Genomic DNA, 25,418 nt, shown 5'->3' on the forward strand with positions numbered 1-25,418 from the left:
TAATGACACAGTGTATCATATCAGTGTTATACATGATAACATGTGATATATGTATGTAATATGTAGTTCATCTGACGTTGTATTTACCTCATTTTAAGACCTGCTAAGAAACAGATTGTTTTTATGGTATTTTTTTTTACTATGACTACAAATAAGGATTTTAGCCATCTAGAGCATGGCAGAGTGAAAGATGGAAAACAAAACATAGAAAAAAAACAGAGGTTAATGTTATTTATTGTCTCAAAATATCTCAAAACACCCACAGATCAAACTGGAAGAGGACTTACACCCTGTAACAAAAGAAAAACGGCAGACGAATGAAAGAGAAAATCAGAGAGATAAAGGCTGAAAAAAGTAAGTATACCTCTGAAAACACTCTGTAAACTACACGCGATTGGACGTTCAACCCTGTTATTGCAGTCAGTGTTCGTAAAGACCATTTCAACGTGCAAAGCTGTCAGGTCAAAATTCCTCGCTACGTAACACGTCAGCCAAAACTGTCATGCGCGCCCCCACTGTTTCGTGAACTGTTCATGAAAAAAAAGTGTGACGCGGTAGCTCTGATTGCATTCAAATACTGTAGTAATTTTAAAAAAGAGAAACAACCTCTCTATAGGAGTTTATTAATAAGGTAATAACTTGGCATTTTTATTACTTGTCGTCCTTTCCAACATCTTGAGACAATGTTCCACATTTTGACTGGCTCTGCAGGACATTGCTGGCTTTTAACTAATGCAACATTGCAGTCAAGCAACGGTTCGGCAGTCCAGTGCTATGCTGAAAGTTACGAGTTACCAGAAAGTCACAAGTCAACATGGTGGGAAGTAGATAATTTTTTTCCCATTTCAATGCGGTGTGTGTGTGTGTGTGTGTGTGTGTGTGTGTGTGTGTGTGTGTGTGTGTGTGAGTATATAATGACTAATACATGAAATCATATAGGGAACAAAATTCAGCTTCCTGTTATTATTATTATTATTACTTGATTTGGAAACGTTTCATTTAAATATAATGTGTCTGACAAGATAACCTCGGACTGTTGCGCCACACAAACTCTGTGCTAGTTTGTTGGGGTCTGGTCGCCCTGGTCAGCCTGTACAGTCTGCTTAGTATTTGATATCAAACACCGATGTAGCTTAAAAGCAAATACAGTTTCCACAAAGTGCTGCTCACGGAGTTCTGTTTTCCTTCGTTTCCCCATTTTAACAAATCAGCTGGTGTGTTACGGAATATGACATATTTTAAATATTGTCACAAACGAGAGGAAGCGTTGGTGAATATGTTTATTGAGACTGGGATATCTACACAACTGTGTGAGTCAGTTGCCTTCAAAAAGTTTAGCAATGCACCCGGTGCTGCAAGAGTTAATAGTCTTATTGGGGCCAAGATATATCTTTTACAGTTGCCTGCTATCAATGGTTGTTCATCTGCCCTCATTTTTTATTTTTTTAAAGAACCCATAGGTTCCCCTTAGGTGGGAATGTGAGTTGTCTGTCTCTGCGTGTTAGCCCTGCGACAGACTGGCGACCTGTCCAGGGTGCAGTATGGTAGCTGGAATCGCAACATACCCAAGGATGAGCAGAAGAGCATGACTGATATGATGAAACTGGGATTTTGTTGCACTTAATTATTGCAAACACAACTAAAACTATAACTGAAACTAATCAAAACTAAACTGAAACTAAGGATGTTCAAAAAAATAAAAACTGAACTAAGCTAGCAAACAATTGGTAAAAACTAATTAAAACTGATATAAAATTGAAAATCTGAAGTCAAACCTAAATAAAAACTCTTGATTTTCGACTTTGCTAACGAAACAACTTCATCCTTAAGTGTTTTTGACGGGGCTAGATGTGATGTGATTCGAATGTGTTTTTCTCAATTAAACAACATATTTATATCAACAATTCACAGTTAGATTTAATCTCAATATTGAGCGTTTCAGTTAAAAGATGCTAAATACAAGTTCATTACTCACAATCAGCTCCAGGGCTTGTCTTATGGGAGACTGTATGTCCAAAGATTTACGGCCCTGTATTTTGTATCAGTTTTTACATGCTCTAGTCAAAAGCACCACTTTAAAAACATTACCTTTTAACAGGAAACAGCACTTTGTTTTGACATCAAGAATTCATTTAGTGATTCATAAAAAAAATGATTCGTGTATTCTTCAGTTCTCTCACATCCTCGAGGTGAAGTCCATTCTCCTGACCAGGGACCTGCTTACTTCAGAAACTGAACGACAACCTGGACACAAACACACAAAACCATGTTTGTCAAATAGTCTCCAGTGATGACAAAGTCTGAAATCTGAACTGATGTAAATGTAACAAGACTCAATCAGGTTAAATATATTGATACAATAAAATAGCTTACTTCATCTTGTGTTTTCAAGATTGGAGGAACCAAATATTCTAGAATAATTTCTCCACTTTTAACAACATATCACAGTCTTTGACTTTAATGTTTTAGTTCTGTTAATTATACATTTCTTATCAGTTTGTTTTCATATTCCTTCTTACATCTCTCATTCCCAGCAGAAAAACACCCTAATCAAAGTCATATTCTGAGGCTGACTGAGAGAAAGTCTCCGAGCTTTAAAGTATTTAAGGACTGGGCAGTGGGAATGTTCCACTTAATACTTCATTATGTTTTTTGTGGATTCTTCAGTTTAGAAAATTACATGGTGTCAAAATCCTGAAATAAAAAAAAAAACATCAATACATATGAATGAAATTAATATAAAACAATTGCAGTAAAAAGGCATAGTGAGAGCTGCAGAGAGGATCATTGGTGTCTCTCTCCCCTCCCTCCAGGACATTTACAGCACCCGTCTCACTAAAAAAGCCCTTTGCATAGCGGCTGATCCCACACACCCAATGCAAAGCTTCTTCAAGCTGCTGCCGTCGGGGAGGAGACTGCGGAGTCTCCAGGCCAGGACCAGCAGGCTGAAGGACAGCTTCATCCATCAGGCTGTCAGGAAGCTTAACTCCCTCCCGATTCTGCCCCCTCTCCCCTCTCTCCTCCACGGTCTCACTGAACTCTGTCACACACACACACACACACACACACACACACACACAAACACACACACTCTCTGACTCACTCACTGGCCTGCACCAGTTACCAGTCACTTTGTGGAGCATTGGACTGCCATTACCTCATAAGACTTTGTTGTACACTTTCTCTTACCGTACATTACCAAATCTCCATTTGCACTATTTGCCTATTTGCACTACTCTGCCTGGCTTACACTCAATGTCACTTACCCATTATATTGTATATTATATAGCTTTCTTGTTATATGTAAAATTGTATTTATTTAAATTTTTACTTTTTAATTATTTAATTACTATTTACTATTTAATTATTTTACTTGCATTTTTTAATCACTTTTATATTTAAATATATTTAAATGTTCATTTGCTATTTATCTAGGGAGTGAAGAGTAACGCAATTTCTATTCTCCGTATGTCCTGTACATGTGGCAGAATCGACAAATAAAGTTGACTTTGACTTTGACTTTGACTTTGACTTTGAAGGCACATGTAATGTAAAACTAGCTAAGCAGATCCACATAATAAAACAAATGTTAAAAGTTCTTAATAAAAAACAAAGATCTATTTGGGCTGCATCATCAACACATGCTGATCACAGAGCTCTACAATCAGAACAATCAGAGCTTTATATTCATGTTTGAACTTGGCTGAAGGTCGACAAATATCTTATCCATGGCGTTGAGACAGAGCCTCTGAGAGTCTTCACCTGGAACTCCATGCTACTGTTTTGGGATATTGTGGGTGAAAACCAGCAGGAGGCAGCAGAGACCTGAGCAGACCTGGCACACACAGGCCTCCTCTGTCTGTCATACGGCAGATATAGTAAAGATGGGCCTAATCTGGGTTGTCTTGTCTTTTAAATCCGTTTATTGAAGATTGTTTTTGTCCTTGCATCCTTGTTTATGCATTTAGTCATAGACATTGGCAGCATAGAACATCTAATGATTGATTCCACAACAGTTCATTGTTGGCATGTAGTTTGCACAATTCATCTGTTTTTGGAGTCATTTTAACAACAGATAGGTAAGGCTGTCTTTGGCAACATACAATATAATTCCTTTTTAACAAATTAAGATAAATTGCTGCTTTCTGAAACCAAACCTTAACCCTAGTCTTCACTTTAACATACACAATGTGCTTTTTTTGTCCACATTTGTGTTTATATTCAACGGGTTTGTAAAAATAGTTTATAAGTGACTTTTCTGCAAAGTACATTTCCTGTGTTCTTGTTACCTGACAGGGCCATAGCCAGTCGCAGTTCATCTTTCAGAAGCTCCAGAAGCTCAATAACTCCTTGTTCCCCCTGGGCAGACATAGAAAACCAAGATGATGTTTTTATAAATAACCATCTTTATTTTGGAGCCCAAAAATGTGATGGTGGAAAAAAGCTACTGAAGTGCTTCACCTGGCAGGCAAGGCCCCACAGCACAGGTCGACCAATGAAAACAGCCTTTGCTCCCAGAGCTAAGGCCTTTAGGACGTCTGTCCCGCGTCTCACTCCTCCATCCATGTAGACTTCACATCGACCCTGCACTGCCCTCACCACCTCCTCCAAGGCATCTAGCTACACACACAGTGATCAACTACAATGACAATTATTAACTCAAATCATATCCTCAAATTCTAATGTATCAATGTTCCAAATGAATTTGGTATAGATGTTTAACATTTTGTTCAAGCACACGTCAAGAAATAACACTAGTGTTGACCTAAAAAGTAAACTAAATGTCTACAGGAACTAAAGTTAGCAAATACTGAAAACTCCGACAAGAATTCAATAAAACTTGAAAAGAAAAATAAAGACTTCTAAACTAAACAAAGAATTAATCTAAAGCAGGGGTGTCAAACTCAACCAAACAGTGGGCCAAAATTCAAAACTGGAACAAAGTCGTGGGCTAACGTTAATATTTATTGAAATATATTTATTCCTCCAGATATAAGAATGAATCTACAGCTCTAATAGTAACTTGTTTTGGCTTCGCGGGCCAAATGTTAATTAGGCTGCGGGCCAAATTTGGCCTGGGGGCCAGAGTTTGACACCTATGATCTAAAGCAACAACTTCACAAACATTAAACCAGATATCAAATAGAATAAAAGACAAATTGACTCCAATCCAGACGAAAACCAAAAGTACACGACACAAATTACAAACTAAATGAACTTTAACAAATAGTAAGGAAATCTGTGTTTGGTTGATTATTCATTGCAACCACGTTTCCTGGCAATAAACAGTCTTTCCAACAGTAAGATTCATTTGCCCTTAAATGTTGCCACATTCTTAAAGAAAATACATCGATGGGTTGAGCAGAGGACTTACGTCCTCTCATACACCCCTTCGTACATCAAATTACTTTTTGCACAGCCCATTGTTGCATTTGCCTGCATTGTTCTGTTCTGTCTGGTGTTGCACTGTCTTTGTTTTGTTTCTGTTGCAATTTTTGCACACTTGCACTTTATGTATTCCTGTGTTGATTGCCTGTTATATGTAGCACCGTGGTCTTTGAGGAACGTTGTCTTGCTTCACAGTACACTGTACCACTGCACATGGCTGAAATGACAAGCCACTTGACTTAAGTGACTTGACTTGTTTTGAGCTGCTGGTATCCCAAGTGCTGACAATTAAGAGTCTGGTTGGTGCCTGAGTGAGCATGTCAGCAGTCAGTTGGTGTCTGCTCCCATCATGCTAAGTTTGACTGATCTGGATAGGGCCTGTGCCAGAGGGCATTTTCAAGCTGCTGTTCCTAAAACAACCAAAAACCCCAAATTACAGCATTATTTGGAGTGCCCTAGTACCATCTTCAAATTGAAGGCCAAGTTGCATATAACAGGGGATGTCAGACACAGGCCATGAAGTGGGTGTCCCAAGATGACGACACCACAAGAATAACATTTCCTCTCCCTGTCAGCACTTAGGAAACATAAGCAACCTTCAACAGATTTGCAGTCAAGGTTTTCAGGACAATATGGTTGACTGCTCTCTACCCAGACAATCCAGAACAAACTGCACACAGCCAATGTCTGGTCTCTGCCAGGAGTCCTGCCATGACTGCCCTTCATCGTCAGGCCCATATTTCAGCGATGAGTCCAGATTCTGCCTATGGCAGGTGGACGTGGGTGGGTAGAAGTGTGGAGAAGACTTGTTGAATGCAATACTGAGGGCAACATGTTTTGGTGGAAAAGGTGTGATGATGTGGGGTGCTGTCTCCCATAAAGAGACAAGGCTTGTCATCATCTGAGGTGTTAGAAAGCACACCGTTTACATGTTGGTTATTTCTCTATAGTATTATGTTTCATCCACTGATAGTCTGTGAAAGCCATCTCTATACTGGAGCTCCTTCAATGCACGACCTGTGTTTGATGCCATGTGGTGAATGTTTATAATGTCTACTTTCTCCCATTACGGCTGCTGATAGCACACATCTTTTTCTTTTGCCCTTTTTACTGGATAGCTGTATTTCCTTGGTTAACTGCTCTGTGTGAATGCCAGAAGGTGAGTTCTGATGATGTCATGTAGATTAAATATTAGCACATGTATTTGTTCACTTGTGTATACACTAATCTTATGCTAAGGCACCATTCATGCTACTAAGCTAATTTATGCTAGTTTTAACCCTCCTGTGAGGTCATTGTTTACGTTACTGATACATTTGATTGCTGAATACAGTCCTGTTCTGTAATCTTATGTTTGTGTATAGAATATATGTCGCTTGCTTGCTGTACTGATTGTTTAGTTGTTTGTATTATTACTACAGACCACAGCAGAATCAAGCCAAACCTAACCAAGCTGCACCACTTTAGAGGACATGTCTCCTCTGTTCTGTGCCTGTCCTTGTCACGAGGCAGACTCTATGCAAAGCAATATTAAGATGAGATTGACAATCCTTTATCTCCATAGTCTGGAACCAAACTCCAACCACGCTTGTGCCCACAGAGTGTGGTTTTATTAAAGACTACCTCCGGTGGAAAGGATGGAATGGTTTCCTGCAGTTCTGAATTTTATATGCAAGGCCACAAGAGAGTCACAAAATGATAACTACAACCAAAGCCCTCAAAGATAAATCACTTCCAAAACCAAAAGGAAACATGAACTCAAACTCAAAACGGTCACCGTAACACTGCACGCAGAGTAGGAAATGAGAGTCTTAAGAAAAGTAGATAAGATTTCATATTTAAACATATTTAAGACAATCCTGGGTTCAGCAGTCAGGTCCTTCTTCGGGAGCCCCAGTTTTATCCAAAACAATCATTTCAGGTCACCTCATGCATCTGTGAAGCCACTTTTACTGGATGGACGCACCGAGTATAAAAACAGATTCAGGTTATACATTTTTAATATTATTATTATTATTATTATAAGATCAAACATTTAGGGCTGCTTAATGAAAACTTGTATTTGTCAGAGTTCAATTGCAATCCATCCAAAAACAGAAAAATTCAAATGCACACACACACACACAGACCGTGGCAGAAACCCCGTCCAGTTGCCGAGCTCCGTGATTGGACACCAGGATGCCACTGACACCACAGTTCACAGCCTTGGCAGCATCCTCACCTGACACACAAAATCAGAGAAATAAGCTCAGGGTTTCTGTGTGATGAGCATATTCTGTATTTGAATACAGTTACTCTTGATAGCATTGTTTTCCTAGTACACCTGTGAGGAACCAGTGTGTATGTACCTCACCAAATGTCTGCGACTTTCATTTTCCTAATACTGCCAAAATATAACCACTGATGTGTGCAGCACATGCTTTAAAGTCTACTTGAAAAGCATCTTAAGTCAAATTTATTTGTATACAACTATCCAGACAAGCCAACTCAGAGGGATAGAAAGGAGTATAAAGATACATGTATACAGGTCATGATATAAACCGTACAAAACTAATCAGAGAAATGGAAAAGTCTTGTTTCTTTTTTGCTTCTAATCGGAAGAGTTGTTTTCTGTGTTTGCAGATCTGCAGTAATATATATTTATTAGAGATTAGAGGTTATTTCTGCAACAACTTTGGTAAAAGTAATGTCAAAACAGTTTATTAAGAGAAGATCCAGTCCTCTGTAGCCAACTCTTAGTCTGCTCTCTGACATCTAACTTTTAGACCACAAAAAGGTGAACATGAGGGACCACCCACTAGAAATTAAATGGAATCAAATCAGTTTGCAGATGTGGTTCATTAATAGGCTACTTCCAATAATAAAACGTTTTGAGGCCTGATTTAAACGAAGTAAAACTCGATGATTTCAGGTTTTCAGAAAGTTTGTTCCACAGTTGATGACAAAAAAAAGACTAAATGATTTTTCTTTGTTTTTTTCTTGATTGGGGATATTTTGAAGGTCTGTTACTGCGAGTTCAGTACATAGTGTAAGTTACAATGGATGCCTTAGTATTACGCTGATTCAGTCCAAGTCCATTTAGTTCTTTTTAAACTAGTAGAAGAGTTTTAAAATACATCCATTGTGACATCCAATGCTAATGTATAGATTTGAAAACAGGACCAATGTTCTCAACATTTTTGAACCTGGTTGATTCAGCCCCCTGCATCTGAATAAGCTGTAGGAGATCTTTTGCTAAGACCCGTAAGACCTAAAAACCGTTTTATTTTCTATAAACGAGGGTAGGAGCTATGGTCCTGAGTTGATGATAAAATATAGAGTTGTGTGTCATCAGGACTCTGTGCCTGCCAGCCAAGTTCTTCCACACCACACTCACTTAATCTTGTGCGTTGGTGCACAGACATGTTGGAACACAAAGAGGCCATCCCCACACTATTCCCACATAGTTCTAGGTATGTTCTAGGTATACTGAAGCATGAGTTCCCTTCACTGTAACTAAAGGGCTGAGCCAGCTCCTGAAAAAGAACCCCACACCAGAATCTTACGTCGGCACAGTGTAGTCAGACAAGTCTCCTGACCACATCCAGACTTGTCCATGGAATTGCCAGACGGACAAGCATGACGCGTCACTTCAGAGGACATGTCTGCACTGTTCGACAGTCTAGTGGCGGAGTGCCCCACAACACTGCACTTTGCACTTGCTCATGTAAGACTTAGATGCAGCTGCTTGGCCATGGAAACTGAGCTGAGAGCGACCCATTCTTTCACAAATGTTTGTAGAAGCTGCCTCCAGGTACCTGATTCCATGTGGCCATGGAAGTGACTGGAACACCTGGATGGGTGAGTGAACAGTTTTGGTAATATGGTGGATATATGAGTGAGATGGTGAGACTGTCATGATTCTCTTTCCTCACACTATGATCTGTAACTGTGTGTGTGTGTGTGTGTGTGTGTGTGTGTGTGTGTGTGTGTGTGTGTGTGTGTGTGTGTGTGTGTGTGTGTGTCCATCTACCATTTAATACTCCTTTTACAATCACAGGGAGGCGTGTGTGTTTTTTCAGCCACGTGATGTCATCCCAACAGATAGAAGGGTCTATGGCGTTTGCAACATAAACAGCCAGGCCACTGTCATTGCCGTAGTCTCCCTCGGAGAAAGCCAGGGAGGCTGTTGAGAAGTTAGCCATGCTGGAATCACACATGCACAAAGACACAGAGAGAAAGAAGAGTTCAGAGTTCGATGCTACAAAGGAACGTGGTGTAATTACACAGCCTGTACTGTTCTTTTTGTTTCCCTACCTCAGGTGTGGGGGCATCTTAAAGCGGTTGCGCACATCATCCAATCTCTTCCCTAGGTATGGTGTATCCACGGTAACAAAGATGGCTTTATAGCCCGCCTTCTCGGCCCGGCGCACCAACGACAGCGTGAGCTCCCTGTCTTTATAGATGTAGAGCTGCAGCCAGAGGACACCACCACTGCCCAGTGAGGTAGTCATTGCTGACATCACTTCCTCTATTGTTGAGGTGGCCCAGGAACTCAGCATCATCCCAGTTCCCATTGCTTTGCATGCTGTGAAGAAATGTTATATTACTGGTGACAATGGTCTTTTCCAAAGAAGTTTCAAAGGAGGTTATGATAATACTTTAACTTAACTAACCCAACTCAGGTATTCAGTAAAGATCTCGCCCTCTCCCCTTCCTCACCTACCTAATAATTTTTCCATAGATCTGTCCAGTTGCCTTTTGCCCACTAGTCGTCTCTACAACTTAACTGAACCCAAATGAAAAGCTATGGAGAAATATTTCACTCACTCTCTTGCTTCCAGTATAATCCGCCCCTTTCCTCTCCTATTGGTGATGTTTTTTCTTTGTTGAACAGAGACAAAGATAGATTTCTATGGCCTCAACAAAATCACGGTAAAGAACAAACTCCTAAACACCTCTAAACTCCTACAGGGGCATGTCATACGTGTGAAGTGTGAGGGTTGTGATGCCCCAAATGCAGAGGCTTTGAGGCAGTGTAAATTTAATCAAAGACTAGCCGCTTAGTAGGCTGACACAAAAAATGAAAAGATGAAAATAAATTAAACTTGAAAACTAACCTATGAGTAGGGAGCAATGGACCGAGAGACACGAGGGAAATGTCCTCATGTCAGGTTTTGGGTTTGTTTTTGTTTTTTAAATGATGTGTCACTGTTTATACAGTGATACTTAACACTGAATAATATATTAATCATGCAAAGACTATAATTATTTAGGATTAGAGAACAGAACAAGATAATTATCAGAACAAACTTATAGAAGACCTTGATAAAACTATTGCCATATTTTATAGATATATATGTTCTGACAACTGTAATTCCTTCATGCTCCTATGATTTTGAAAGCAATCACATGAATCCATCTTGTAAGTAATGTACTTACTTTTTCGGGGGTAGTATTTGTCTTCAATACAGAACTTTCGAATAATCGAAACAGCCACCGTGAACATGTAGCACACATGAGGCACAGCAGGGAAGAATGTACCTTTTTTATCTTAGTTCTGTTAATTAACTTTTAATCAGGACACAGTGTTTTTCTGTGTGCTGATGCTGTGTTCATGTCTTCAGCGTGCTGGAATATTCATGTTCCTCCCGTGGGGGGCACTCTTGAGTCACACAGAGAAAAAGTGAGTGAGAGTTTTGTCAGACAGAGAAATGGCCAGTGGTGGGACTAATGCGTTATTAAGTAACGCGCTACAGTAACTACGTTATTATTGTGGTAACGAGCACGGTAACTAGTTATTATGCCAAAATCAGGAACGCGTTAGTCGTTACTGGGATTTAGATAGGCTCGTTACTCATTACTTCGTGTGGTGGCTGTCGCGGCGCTTCCACAGATTCAGTAACATTAGCAAGTGGTGGAGGCCAGCAGGTGGAGGAGGGAAAGGGAGGCAAGAGGAGAGACCCGAGGCGGGCGCTGGTCCGAGAGTGTCAGGTGAACTGAACTTCAGGTAAGAAGTTATGACCTGCAGTCAGATATAAACCAAGTTTAGGTGGAGTTTATTTTCGTTATGCTGACTTTTTCGTACTGCGTGCTAGCTAGCATGATAGAGTTTCTGTACAGCTGGGTGGGTGCTATGATGTTATTGATGTTGAACTTTATTTTGTTTATAAGGTTAATTATTAGAGTTGCCAACCGTTTCCTAAAAAACGGAATCGTCTCGTATTCAGAGAAAATATTACACGTTTCGTGTTGAGGTGAAAAGGAACAGTTTGTTCCGGACTTCAGCTACGATGAAAAAGACAAAGCTGGAGTTATTCTGTGTTTACGCTGCACAGCTGCCTCTTCTTCTCTCATTCTCTCCCCTCCCTCTCCCGTTACTGCTTCAATCATGAAACTGATCAATGATCAGCTGATCGGCTCTCTCGTTTGTTGATCGCCCACTTTGCGCCAGAAAGAGGAAACCAGCAGATGTCGCGCTAAACAACAGCAGCACGTTTAAGCTTGATCAGCTGTTGTTAGTAGAGATGGCACGATACCACTTTTTTATGTCCGATACCGATATCAAAAATTTTGATATCTGCCGATACCAATATGAATCCGATATAGTGTGTGTTTTAATCAATAAAACAGTTTTTTTTAATATCTTGCTGCTTTTTGTATGAGTTCATACTCAAGTTAAAAAAAACAAAACAATTCCACTCTCGCATTCACACACTGGTGGAGGCAGCTACAGTTGTAGCCACAGCTGCCCTGGGGCAGACTGACAGAAGCAAGGCTGCCATATCACGCCATCGGCCCCTCTGGCCAACACCAGTAGGCAACAGGTGAAGTGTCTTGCCCAAGGACACAACGACCGAGACTGTCCGAGCCGGGGCTCAAACCGGCAACCTTCCAATTACAAGACAAACTACCAACTCCTGAGCTACGATCGCACCTTAAAATACAGATATTTGGTTAAAATATCACTAATGCTGGAAAAAGGCTATCACCAAGGGATAGGGAAAAGAAGATCCTCCTACCCTGGACCAGTGGACACAGATTGTAGAGGAAATCTACATTATGGAAGAGGTGACACACCAAAGGAAGCTCAGCACGAAGAAAAAAGGACTAAATGGACGCTTTATAAACCAGAACAGCAACAAAAATTCAGAACAACCGGAAAGGAAAATTTACCAATAAAACTAAACTGACAAAAAAGGCTCCTGACTCAGAGGATGAATCAAACCTGGCAAAGACTTTTCACTTGCTTGTTTAAGCAATTTTACTGGCAGATGGTCACAGAATAAATCTATGACAAATGCCAACGATAACACAGTAACAGACAAAACAATATTTTTGCACCAACAAGGTGATTCCCAAAGTTTCCCAAAGTATCTCAGTAGGAGTATGTCGGAGGAAATAACTGAACCCTGTGATCGACTAATAAAACAGTAAAATAAAAAGATGAGAAGGCAAAGAATCTTTGAATTGAAATTCTAATTTGAATGTTTTCACTCGGCTTGAATCTGTTATGAGAATGAGAACTTTTTAGCTGTTGTCTGTTTGAGGGCGACTTTGCTTCCACAGAACAATGAGAACAGTCAGGGGTTAAAGTGGGAGCCTGAGATCTGTGCAGTGTCTCACAACTCGCAATGATGTGTAATGTGAGCTCCAGGACAGGCTGTGCAGGGTGTGACCAGCTGACCATTGTGGATTTACAAAACTGAATCCAACAAGATAGAAGCAGACATTTCACAAGCTGTCCTTTACAGCATGCTGTTTGTACCATCTTTATCCACTGGGGATAGCCCACTACCATCCTTATACTGTATACAGTTGTTATAAAGGTTGAATTAAGTGGGTTAATCTAAGTATTATCATCTTAAATGCTAAGTAACCTACTGCGTAACATAAGTCTGACCATAAGGAACAGCCTAACAGTGCTTTACTAGGAATTCACCTCAGTACAGCACAAAACTACCCAGTACTTTGATGCAACAAATTGTAGGATGTCTCACAATATGAAAATACATAATTTATGAAAATACCCCATATACAGATTCAATTTGTGATGAAACATTATGACATTAATCAAATCTTTAAATGTGCAGTTCTTCCCTTCAAATACTGTCATGGTCCTTGGTCGGTGACCCAGCGCTTTAAGTTTATTATTAGCATTTTCCAATTTATTATCATGATTATTATTATTGTTCGAGTTCTACGTGTTATATTCGGTCTGAGTCTGCGTCTGTATCTGTCTGTCTATGGTGTCACCCCGTCTGTTTGTTAATCTGTCTGTTTAGTTCAATGTCTTGTCTGGTTCCATGTGTCTGAGTTTCCTGTTTTATTGTGAAGGTCTCTGTCGTATGTGAGTGTGCTCAGTTTACGTTTCCCCTGTCTCGTCAGCTGTGATTTCTCCCAGGTGTGTTCCCCTCCTGTCTCTCATCCCTTGATTACTGCCATCTGTGTATTTAAGCCCTGTGTTTCTCTGTGTCAGTGTCGCGTCGTACCCTCAACTTGCTGTGTGTTTGTAATGTCCTGTCCTCCAGCACCTCGGGTTGGAGTTTTGTTTTTGTAAGTTTTATTTCGTGAATCATTCCTCCAGCAATAAAGCTGCATTTTCAGTTTATTCCCATCTCCAAGAGTCCTGCAATTTTGGGTCCACCACTTCTGCTTGCCTGCCACACAGCCAACCATGACAGAACGACGCGACCAGTACATGGACCCAGCGGACTCATCCCGGGAGCGCAATCTCGCCCGCGTCATGACCCTAATGAAGCGGATTTCCCACACAAAGGATACTAAGGCAATGGCGATCGGATTAAACGCTATCGGAACAATCCTCGAGGGGAATCCACATCTCTGCCAACTCAAGGGATTCATGAGCTTAATTGACGAGATGCACGAAGCCCAGGAGGTTCTTCAGGCTCAGGAGCTAGCGGCCTTTGCTCGTTCGCAGTACTCCACTCCGAGGCCTCCGCAGCAACAGCAGCAACGGACGGAGCGCGCCGCGAAGCAGTGTAAGCTCCCTGCAACACAGCAGCAGCCGAACACGGAGCCTTCTGCGACACCACAGCGATCGCCACGGGCAGGATATCAACCCCTTGCCGCTGCCACCGAGTGAACCACTGACTCCGGTCTGCTCCAACTGTCGCTCGCCAGCCTCTTTCCTTGCGGCCATGTGGGCGCAGGATGAGGAGTCGGCCTCTACGCCATCGCCATTCTCCTCTGCAGTTTCCACTCCCACTTCCAGGAGGAAACGGCACCGGCGCCATCACCATTCCTCGCTACAGCCGCACTCCAGCCCCTTCCCAGAGCAATCAGCAGCTGTGAGTAACCTGCTGGTTCCATTCTGTCCCTGCCAGAGGTCCCCGCGCCTGCTGGTTTTGTCCTGTGTGTTCCAGGGGCCCCTGTGCCCACTGGTCCTGAGACTGTTTTCGCTGGAGGGCCTGAGGAGCCCGTCCAGCCTCCTGCTTCGCCAGCTGGGGGGCCCGAGGAGACCGTCCAGCGACCTTCCTCGTCAGCTGGGGGGCCCGAGGAGACCGTCCAGCGACCTTCCTCGTCAGCTGGGGGGCCTGAGGAGCCCGTCCAGCCACCAGCTGCTCCACCAGCAGCCTCATCCACACCTGCAGCAGCAGCGGCATCAACAGTTTCGTCCACGCCGCCGCCTGCTGCAGCCTCGGAGTCTACATCCTCGCCAGCTGCAGCCTCGGAGTCTTCATCCTCGCCAGCTGCAGCCTCTGTGTCTTCATCCTCGCCAGCTGCAGCCTCTTCGTCTTCATCCTCGCCAGCTGCAGCCTCTGTGTCTTCATCCTTGCCGTCGCCTGGTCCAGCTTCTGCTTCACCCACACCGTCGCCTGGTCCAGCTACTGCTTCACCCACGCCTGGTCCAGCTACTGCTTCACCCACGCCTGGTCCAGCTCCGGTTTCACCCACGCCTGGTCCAGCCTCGCCTTCAGCCTCGCCTGGTCCAGCCTCGCCTGGTCCAGCCTCGCCTGGTCCAGCCTCGCCTGGTCCAGCCTCGCCTTCAGCCGCCTCAGCCTCGTCTGGTCCAGCCTCGCCTTCAGCCGCCTCAGCCTCGTTTGGTCCAGCCGCAGTGGCTTCTTCCATGCCAGGTCCGGCTTCAGCGTCTGGTCCTGCCTCGTCTGGTCCTGCCTCGTCTGGTCCTGCCTCGTCTGGTCCTGCCTCGTCTGGTCCTGCGGTTGCCACACCATCATCAGTTCCAGCTCGTCCTGTTCCACCTCGTCTCTGCTGGCCGCTTTCCTGGCCTCTAGTTGGGCGTCGTCGCCGCTGTGGACGACCTCCTGAACGCCGCCGCTGCCTTCTGTGTGGCCGGCCTCCGGACTTGCTCTGTTGCCACCGCTGCCATACGCACGGTCGGCCCCCGGACTTGCTCTGTTGCCACCGCTGCCTTTCGCACGGTCGGCCTCCCGAAATGAACTGTGCTGGCCTTCTGACCTATCGGTCCCCAGACCGACCTCCTGACCTACGTTTTGGACTCTGCTCCCCTGTGTGGTTTTTGGACATTTTTTTTGGGTTTCTGGGGGGGCTCTTCTTTTGTTCTGTTCTGGGCCCTCCGTCCTGTGCCTCCCGCCGCCCACCCTGGCTTGGTGGTCTGTTTGTCTTTTGGGGCTGTCGGGGGCCAGCCCTTGAGGGGGGGGTACTGTCATGGTCCTGGGTCGGTGACCCAGCGCTTTAAGTTTATTATTAGCATTTTCCAATTTATTATCATGATTATTATTATTGTTCGAGTTCTACGTGTTATATTCGGTCTGCCTCTGAGTCTGCGTCTGTATCTGTCTGTCTATGGTGTCACCCCGTCTGTTTGTTAATCTGTCTGTTTAGTTCAATGTCTTGTCTGGTTCCATGTGTCTGAGTTTCCTGTTTTATTGTGAAGGTCTCTGTCGTATGTGAGTGTGCTCAGTTTACGTTTCCCCTGTCTCGTCAGCTGTGATTTCTCCCAGGTGTGTTCCCCTCCTGTCTCTCATCCCTTGATTACTGCCATCTGTGTATTTAAGCCCTGTGTTTCTCTGTGTTAGTGTCGCGTCGTACCCTCAACTTGCTGTGTGTTTGTAATGTCCTGTCCTCCAGCACCTCGGGTTGGAGTTTTGCTTTTGTAAGTTTTATTTCGTGAATCATTCCTCCAGCAGTAAAGCTGCATTTTCAGTTTATTCCCATCTCCAAGAGTCCTGCAATTTTGGGTCCACCACTTCTGCTTGCCTGCCACACAGCCAACCATGACAGAACGACGCGACCAGTACATGGACCCAGCGGACTCATCCCGGGAGCGCGATCTCGCCCGCGTCATGACCCTAATGAAGCGGATTTCCCACACAAAGGATACTTTTTTTTTCTTTTTCTTTCTTTCTTTCTTTCTTTCTTTTTTTCTTTTCTTTTTCTTTTCTTTTTCTTTTTTGTCTTTTTTCTTTTTCTCCTCCCTTTTCCTTTTTCCTTCTTCTCTTTTTTTTATTCTTTCTTTCTTTTCTTCCTTTTCTCTTGTGATGATTTAAATTAAGCAGTGTTCACCGAGGTTTGTAATCATGTGGTACTCACTGGTTCTGGTTCGAAATTAACAGCAAGCAAAAGCACCGAAAACTATGACAAAACTAGTTCAAAATTGGCTCGAGAAGCAGTGCACGCATGCGTCAGTTTGACCGGATGTCCAAGTTGACACACGTTTAAGCTTGATCGGCTGTTGTTAGAATTTATTTAACATTAATTTCTAGTATCAGCTGATGCTTGCTGGAGCCACAGCTGTAAAGCTGCTGGTCATGATATCGATTTGTATATCTGGTGAGAGGGAAACATGAAGATGAAACCAGGAGATGTCCTTACTGAATCATCAGAGCTGAACAGGTGATGGAGAAACAGGTTTACCTTTTAGGTGACATGAATGAGTTGAAGTTATGAACTGTTTCTGAGAGACAAATAACACCAGGATCCTTTTCTAAGTCGCTGACAGCTGGTAACAGCTTTGTAAGAGGGGCACAAAGAAATACTTTTCTTTCTTATTCTCATTTAAAATGTCTAGCTTTAATAAATAATTATCTTACAACCAAAGTTTTTATCTGATGCAAAATGTATAGAAATCATACATATACCAACAAGACAGTGTACATCACTGTCACAAGAGCGTTTGTTTTCATTCAAAGGCTTTATGCCTTTTCCTTTAGTTTGCATAAATACATTAGTTGTGGCGCTTCTTAATGACGGTATCTTAGCTAACAACCCCAACTTATTCAACTTGTAATTGGCTAAAAATAACTTAGCTAACCGGTGAGAGGGACGTTGCTAGCTGGCAGTTTTATCAGTCAATGTTGAAATTTCCACATTCAGATACTTCAAATGCTTCAGGAGCTTTCAGCTCAGTGCATCATCCATCCATCCATCCATCCATCCATCTTCATCCGCTTTATCCGGGGCCGGGTCGTGGGGGCAGCAGCCTAAGCAAAGAGGCCCAGACCTCCCTCTCCCCAGCCACCTCCTCCAGCTTATCCGGGGGAACACCAAGGCGTTCCCAGGCCAGCCGAGAGATATAATCTCTCCAGCGTGTCCTGGGTCTGCCCCGGGGCCTCCTCCCGGTGGGACATGCCTGGAACACCTCACCCAGGAGGCGCCCAGGGGGCATCCTTGTCAGATGCCCGAACCACCTCAGCTGGCTCCTTTCGATGTGGAGCAGCAGCTGCTCTACTCTGAGCCCCTCCCGGATGGCCGAACTTCTCACCTTCTCACTTCTCAGTGCATCATCACCACGGAAATACACGGATACATCCGTAGACTTGAGACAGAATTCACAATGTGTTTTTGGGACTTTCAGGTGTATGGACCAATGTTTTCTTTTCTGATCAAACCAGAAAGCTTTAATGAGGAGCTGGGTTTGTCTCGCATTAACTGCCTGAACACAGAGGACATCGAAATGCAGCTGATTGAACTGAAAAGCTTGACACTGTGGGGGTCAAAGTTTGCAGAACTACAGATGCAGCTGGAATCCACAGCTGTGTGTGTTCATGGAGCTGCATGTTCACCTGCTGGACATCACTACTTGACAAGTTTAACTGTCTTCAGAACATTGCAGAGGCCTTATTGACAGTATTTGGCTCTACATATCTGTGTGAGCAGATTTTCTCTCACATGAAGAGTGTCCTCACGTAGCCGTCTGAATGCTGGACACTGGGAGACCTGTGTCTCTGAGTGGGAGACCAGAGATCACATTAACATGTGTGTCTCTGTATTAACAAACATGCCATATTGGCCCAGTTTATTTTTCTTGTCATTGTTGTGAGGAGACCATAAACAGCATTTTGCATTTTCTGTTTCAGTTCGATTGCTATTATGGATAAAATGTGTTTTTTCTTTTTTGGTTTCAAAATAGCTGAAAACTATTAGCTGACAGCTGCCAACATCTGTGAACAAATATAATGGTCTGAGTCAGGGGTCACCAACACAGTGCCCGCGGGCACCAGGTCGCCCAGCAGCAGCCGAATTTTGGGTCGATTTTGGGTCCACCATTCTGCTTGCCTGCCACACAGCCAACCATGACAAAATACTACCTCTCATCTTCCTCTCTTAGCGTTCTCTGTCTCTGACTGCAGATACCTGCACGCATTTCTCCTCCTGAGTAATCCAGCGGCTGGACCTTCAGCGAGCATCACACTGTGCAGCAGATTGCACAGTTTGTGTGTTTGTTGTTGTTTGTTGAGCCAACAGAAACATTGCCACTTGTTTTATGATTGCTCCTCTTCTGTAGCACCAGATGCAGAAGTAATAACTTACAGACACCTGCACACTCTGGCTGATGTTGTCTCTACATAGCACAGCTGTACTGTGATAAAACGATCTGGGTTATTTTATCCATTCATTTTACCTGATTGGAAAACCGAGGCTACATTTTTTCCATTTTGTGTTCCCAGTTTTGTGCGTGTGTCTTTAGTGTGTGTTAACCTTTTGCTGTGGCTGTCTCTCCTTCAGGATGAGCCATCCTCTGCATTGCAGTGGCAGCGATGCAGAGCGGCATGCTGAGCTTCTCCCCCAGCACTGAGACAGACAGATCCACTGTAGACACGTCCCTCAGCACTCGAGGAACCAGATACCACCTACACACGTGTGTAATAGTGGAAGAGGTCATTCTACAGTTACACTTCTGCAGCTTCTTTTTACTTACAAAGATTCATTCACACTCTGATGTCCATTGAAAAACGGAGACAGACTGATTCTGAAAAGAAAACACGTTATTTCTTTTTTTTTTGGAAGTGACATCAGAAACAGCAGCATGTGACATCACGTGATGGCGGAGCTTCAGTTCATCCTTTGTCATCCTTTTTTTTTTTTTTTTTTTTTTAAAAACAAAAAAAAAAAACACGTTATTTCTACAACTGAAAGCTTTGGTAGAAGCACATCAATATATATATATATAGACAAAGTACTGGGCTGTTACATTTATCTGAATTACATATTACACAGCTGTTGAAAGCCATTAAGCTTCCAGCGCAGGAGGCTTGGAGCTCTGCAGGTTTGCAGTAGTGTGTTTGTAAAGGCAGCCTGCATGGCTAACTCCTGGATTTTATACACCTGTGGAAATGGCACAGAAAACACCTGGATCCAAAGATAAACAGGTGTGGTACTTATGTCCCTATAGTGTAATTCATTACACATTAAACGTACCTGTTAGCACATAAATAATGTAAAATGATAAAAAGACAAGCATCAGAGTCCAGAGCAGCTGCTGTGTGTAATTTCAGCTTTGGATTCAGGCTCCAACACGGTTTGTAGAAATTCTTACTCTGAATGTTCAGTTCAGTATTTTTGTATTACCACATCAACAACAGTGACCTCCACACGTCTGTGTTTTACCTGTTGAAGGCAGCCACATTGTCAGCTAGTGTCTTTTGCTCATCAGCTCCTGAGCGGTAGTAGTCATACACAGCTTTAGGAAGAGTTTTCCTGGCTTCCTCCTCAAAGTCCAACACACACACACGCTGCATTGTTTTTCACTTCGAACTACCAGAAAACTGAAAACTGCAGCCTCTCTGTGATTTGCAATAAACAGAACTAGTTTAATCATTAACCTGCCAGAGGTTTCACAAGCTGTGAGCCTTTCACGTCCTGACTCCTGTGCTTTACGTTTCTCTTCAGCCCTTATTGATGGCATCAGACACGACGCCTCCCTGAGCCTGATTGAGCAGAAGGTTTCTTCCTATTAAAGCCCAGTTTGTCCTTCCTGTGCTTTGATTGTTTTATTGTTGGGCTCGAGTGTTGTTGTGACTCTGTCCTATAGAAATAAATCATAAATGAATTAAACTCAGAGGAGTTTCTGCTTTGCTCTGTTTACACAAGATAAGACTGCAGCTGTGAGGATTCCACACCATCTGGGCCTGTGTGTTGCCAGATTAGAGTGTTGCCATGTCTAGTGCTGACTGCCTACGAACTTTGAAACTTCATGTGCCTTCTGTGAACTTTGAACCCAATGATGTTTTCATTAAAAACAGCAGAGAGGTGGTACTCTGTGGATACTTTGTGTCAAACCAGTGATTTATAAGGGTTAGCGTGTTTTGGGGGTTAAAAGCCACAGAAACTCAGTGTTTAGAAAGAATGCGTCTCAGCAGTTCTGATACTCCTGACATGTACGGGATCACTACAGGTTTTCTCTTAGGTAACGGTCGTCCTTCTCTCCTGGATCGGCTGGAGCTTTCTTTAGGAGTCTTCCCAGCTTTGGCAAAAGTCCAGGTGGGACAACTACATTTACTCAGGGCCTTCTTGATGTGCTGTTCTTCTGCCTCCCTTTTTGTATTTTCACCACTGAGCAGTGACAACATTTTCTCTTGATAGTCTTTCTGGTTTAGCAAAACTGTGCACATACCCTTGCCTGTCATTACCAAGTGATGTGAGTGCCTTCCTCTCCTCCATGCTGATGTTGGATGCTGGGGGCTTTGCATTGCTGAGACAGGCCGTAGTTGCTCTGCTTCCACTTTTGCAATATTGTTGCTGTTTCGAATTGCAGTTTCTGTGGCTGTGATCAGCTCCGATCAGATTTGTCTCTGCGTCACAGCAAAATTCAACCCTTTAGCAAGGATGTTTTTCTCTGCTTGGGTGAGCTGTGTGTCAGACAAATTCTTCACCCACTTGTCCACATCCATGGTGTGGCATCCTTCTCTCTTCTGGTCGCTGAGGACACTCGCCGTATTTGGCTGTGGTTTACGCTACATGCAGATGAACAGAATCAACTTTTGGGGATTAAATGATGCTTGTACTACTGAAAATCACTTTATCCTTAAAAACCACGTAAACAGACATGAAGAAGAATGTGTTTGTAACACTAACATTATGTTGTTACAAAAAGGACTAGATGTTACAGTCCCTGATAATGCATTGCTTTAGATGGAGAGACTCTTGAGGGATGGCTGTTATGAGGAAAGGCAGCCCAGAAACTTTGCCAGCAGCACACATCGTTATGTGCCTCAACTTTCGGTCTTTTACCCAAGCTAATCTGCCATTTTTCTTCCTTGGTTAGGTTTAGGGATTACAGATCTGATCTAGATTATCATTTTAAATTTGGGACACATCGTCAGTAGTGGACCTTGGATTCATCGGATGTTTCGGCCATTATCACTAGACACCCTCATCCAAGGAGGCCCTGCCAGGGTTGATCAGGCCCTGGAGTGTCACTGGTTTATGTTAAAATGTTATTTCTCTTCTTCTTTCTTCTGTCTAGTTTTCTACAGTTTATTTTCTTCTATCTATTCACTGCAACTGAGAAATAATACTTACCTCTTTAGCATTTATGGAGCCTCACTTCTTCAAAGGGATAGAAAAGGTGACAGAGAGGAGTACGACAAAAGGGACACGATCAGAGAGAGCAGAGAGGAGAGCCGGAAGGGCGGCGCCCGACCTGGCTTCCCACACCTCCCAACCAGATTGGGCTGTACGCTCTACCTTCCCACTTTCACCCAGAAAAGGGAAGAAGAGCAGAGGGGAGTAGGGCGGAACATTTCTTTTCTCTCGCAGTTAGCTGACTGCCTTAGGTAATGTCAGCCCTTTTTAACCATAGCCAGTGACTGGTCCTCTGATCCCAATCTCTCTAAGCAGCTTTGCTGTTATGCTGGCAACAAAGCCCCTGCACCCCACTTCCACCGGGCGCACCTTGATCTTCCAGCCTCTGTCCTCTGCCTCAGCTGCCAAGTTGGCTTCTTACACTCAAACACTTCCTCAATTGCTTCCTCCCATGGTACCGTCAGCTCAATGATGTATGCAAGTTTTGGGGAGTTAGACCAAAGGACGAGGTCTGGTCACAGAGTTGTTGTTATGATCTCTGTGAGAAGAATTAGCCTCTGATCCAAGTTCACCTGCATCTGCCAATCCCTGGCAACCTTCAACGGGCCCAGGTCTGGGGTTGAGGGGCTCGTCCTCGGCTTGTCTCCTTCCTTGGTTCGTGAAAGGTTGAGCGTTGATGGATTTTCTTTTGCACTCAACTTTCTTGGCTAGACACCTGAGAACCTAGTTGTGTCTCCATGTGTATCTGCCCTGAGTAAGGCTAGTCCTACAACCAACCAAGATGTGCTTGAGTGTTGCTGGGACTGTACACAGGGGGGAGGATGGGTCCTTTCCAAACCACAGCTGCGGATTTATTGGAGAAGGTAGCACATCGTATGTCACGCGGATGATGAAACTTAGTCTATTAGACTCCGAGCCCCAGATTTCACTCCATGAGAGTTTCCTCTTTTCCACACTCTCCCAATTCATCCAGCGACCATGTTTGGCCAGCGCTACGGCTCTGGCATGTCTGGCTGTTTCCTCCTGTCGACACACCTCCTACACCACCATTCTTCGACATTCGGTTACAGATGCCTGTTGCCACCGAGGTGTTACTGCGCCAAGACCAAATCCACCTCTGCCCTGTTGGATGTGACCCACCACGTCACGATGCCGAAGAGCAGGTTTGGCCCGTAGCACAGATGTGGCTGGGGTCCACTTCCTCCCCGTTGCTAGGGTGGGAGCAGTGCCTCCCACTACGGGGTCCCGGGAGTCCGTGAGTGACATCTCAAGCCTCACATTTGCACATTTAAACTCTGCAACCAGGCTGGGGATAGGCAATGACAGTATCCCGTCGCTGTAGAGTCCAACGCTGCTGAGGCACTTGGGAAGTCCGAGCCACTTCTTAGCGTAGGAGCTCACTAGCCTCTCTAGTTGATTGGCGTGATTGAGTGAGACCTCGTACATTGTCAACGGCCACAGTAGTCTGGGTAATAACCCAAACTGGAAGCACCAGAGCTTCAGTTTCCCTGGGAGTGCAGTGTTGTTAATCCGCTTGAGGTCATCAGCCAAGTTCTGCCTTAATTGTTCTAGTTGCCACGTATCATTGAGGTCTGCATTATACCACCGTCCCAGGCTCTTTATGGGCTTCTCTAAGACTGTTGGAATTGGTTCTCCACTGATATAGAATTGCTTGACTGTCAGTTTTCCTTTTATGATGGAGATGCTGCAAGATTTACTTGGCTTAAACTCCATCCTTGCCCATTGTTTTCCAGGAGCTTCTGTAGGAATCACCTAGTACATGGTTTTGTTGTTGTAATGATGGTCATGTCATCCATGTAGGCCCTAATGGGAGGAAAATGCTGAAATAGTTGAAGGCCATCCACAAGATGTCTTGTGGGACTGACCCAAAGGCGTTGGCAAGGTCTAAAAAGACCACATGAAGGTCTCTTCGTTCTTTTTTGGCAGTTTGAATCTGGTGCCAGATGACGCTAGCATGCTCCAGACATCCCGAGAAGCCCCAGATGCCAGCCTTCTAAACTGATGTGTCAACATAGTTGTTTCTTTGCAGGAAAGCAGATAGTCTTTGGGCCAAATCACTGAAGAAGATCTTTCCCTGTACATTCAGCAGGCTGATCTGGCAAAACTGGCTGATGGATGAAGAGTTCTTCTCCTTAGGGATCAGAATACCTCCTGCTCTTCGCCAAGCCTTCTGCCACGCTACCTTCATCAGCTTCCACAGGTATTTGAGGACTCGTAGGGTGTTTTTATAGAGCCTGTATGAGATGCCATTAGGTCCTGGGGCCGATGCTGCTCTTGCCTTCTTCACTACCTTCTCCACTTCACTCCATGTAGGTGGTCTTATGTCCATTTGGTGTTCAGGTGCCTGGATGGGTGGCATATCAGTCGGAATGGTAACTGGCTCATGCCTCTGATCATAAGAGTAAGCTTTCCTCAGATGATCTTCCAGGTCTTTTATGGGCATTTTGAGGCACCCGCTCTGCTCTTCAACAAAAAGGCCCTTAACAAAGTTGTATGGGTTGCTGTAGAAAAGGGTCCTTGTCCGTTCTTTCTTCTTACGTTGTCGTCTGAGGTGTTCTGCTCTTCGCAGCTTAGTAAGTTGTTGCTTTATTTCCTCCTGCAGGGCAGTGAGTCCCTCCCTTTCTGTCTCATAGGCCCTCCTCCACTGTTGCCTCAGTTGTCTTCTAGAGGTGGGAATCACCATACACCCCACGATACGATATTATCACAATACTTAACTCACGATACTATATTATTGCGATTTTTTTTTTTTAATATATTTTTGCAATATTCTGGGTATTGCAATACAATATTTTGTGATTTATCACATATTTTTTCTACTGCAGATTTTGTCCATAAAGGTAAACTTTATCATTATTCATTTTATCTAATAATAAAGTCTCACACTCAGTCTTTCTCTCATGTCAGTCAGTCTTATTGCTGACAAAGTGAACGGTTTGTATAACAGTCTAGTAACCAACTTAACTGAACGTAACTATCTGGTACAATTATAGCTTAAAACAAAATATAATTTTACATTAAATAAAAAAGTTTTAAATTTAAATAAAATAAAACATGTCTTAAATTAAAATAAGTAAACTGTCCTGTTTGTTGCTGCCCTAAAAAGAGCTCCAGAGCGTGGTTTGCCACTGTGCTTCTATTGAAAAACCCAGTTATGCGCCGCACTCTCCCCAAGACCCTGGCTACTGCAGGCAGGTTTAAGGCTCGTTGTGATGCCAGATTGAGCATATGGGCGAAACACTTCACATGCAGGTATCCCGCTAGCTGAGTGGCAATTGTCA

At 43.6% G+C, this 25,418-nt stretch overlaps 2 protein-coding genes and 1 long non-coding RNA gene across 7 annotated transcripts in view; 2 read left to right on the plus strand and 1 right to left on the minus strand.

Moving 5' to 3' along the window:
- LOC309705026 overlaps positions 1-349 on the plus strand; it is a 29,086-nt gene extending 28,737 nt beyond the window's left edge. For both annotated transcript variants that reach the window (XR_014276434.1, XR_014276435.1), the window contains exon 6: positions 266-349. This is a non-coding gene — a long non-coding RNA (uncharacterized lncRNA). The remainder of the gene's footprint in view (positions 1-265) is intronic.
- Positions 1-25,418, plus strand: part of fbxl16 (F-box and leucine-rich repeat protein 16) — a 210,294-nt gene that overhangs the window by 35,460 nt on the left and 149,416 nt on the right. The window contains exon 1 of one of the 3 annotated variants that reach the window (XM_082530517.1): positions 11,174-11,377. The exons of the other annotated variants lie outside the window; for them this stretch is intronic. The gene's annotated coding sequence lies outside the window, so the exon portion shown is untranslated. Of the gene's footprint in view, positions 1-11,173; positions 11,378-25,418 lie in introns of those variants that run through there. 3 annotated transcript variants of the gene reach the window in all.
- hao1 (hydroxyacid oxidase (glycolate oxidase) 1) lies at positions 271-20,499 on the minus strand. 2 transcript variants are annotated; one of them, XM_082530551.1, is made up of 8 exons: positions 20,200-20,494; positions 19,291-19,442; positions 9,685-9,955; positions 9,401-9,573; positions 7,518-7,609; positions 4,462-4,620; positions 4,290-4,359; positions 271-2,244 (listed from the first exon to the last, which is right to left on the minus strand). In XM_082530551.1, the coding sequence occupies exons 1-8, from the start codon at positions 20,328-20,330 to the stop codon at positions 2,177-2,179; spliced, it is 1,116 nt and encodes a 371-aa protein (XP_082386677.1). In that variant the 5' UTR covers positions 20,331-20,494; the 3' UTR covers positions 271-2,176. The 2 variants fall into 2 exon arrangements, with proteins under 2 accessions (XP_082386677.1, XP_082386678.1); XM_082530552.1 differs by lacking the exon at positions 4,290-4,359 and having other exon boundaries at positions 2,155-2,244; positions 20,200-20,499.

Source organism: Aulonocara stuartgranti, assembly GCF_965226115.1.
Source record: "Aulonocara stuartgranti genome assembly, chromosome: 4".
Lineage (NCBI taxonomy): Eukaryota > Metazoa > Chordata > Actinopteri > Cichliformes > Cichlidae > Aulonocara > Aulonocara stuartgranti.

Excerpts from the sequence above, each read along its gene's own strand:
- hao1 (XM_082530551.1), bottom strand. The coding sequence starts at position 20,330 with ATGCAGCGTGTGTGTGTGTTGGACTTTGAGGAGGAAGCCAGGAAAACT. Across the intron at positions 9,956-19,290 it reads AGAGACAGCCACAGCAAAAG|CATGCAAAGCAATGGGAACT; the intron begins GTTAACACACAC and ends ATTTCTTCACAG. Across the intron at positions 7,610-9,400 it reads TGTAAAAGGAGTATTAAATG|GTGAGGATGCTGCCAAGGCT; the intron begins GTAGATGGACAC and ends TTTGTGTGTCAG.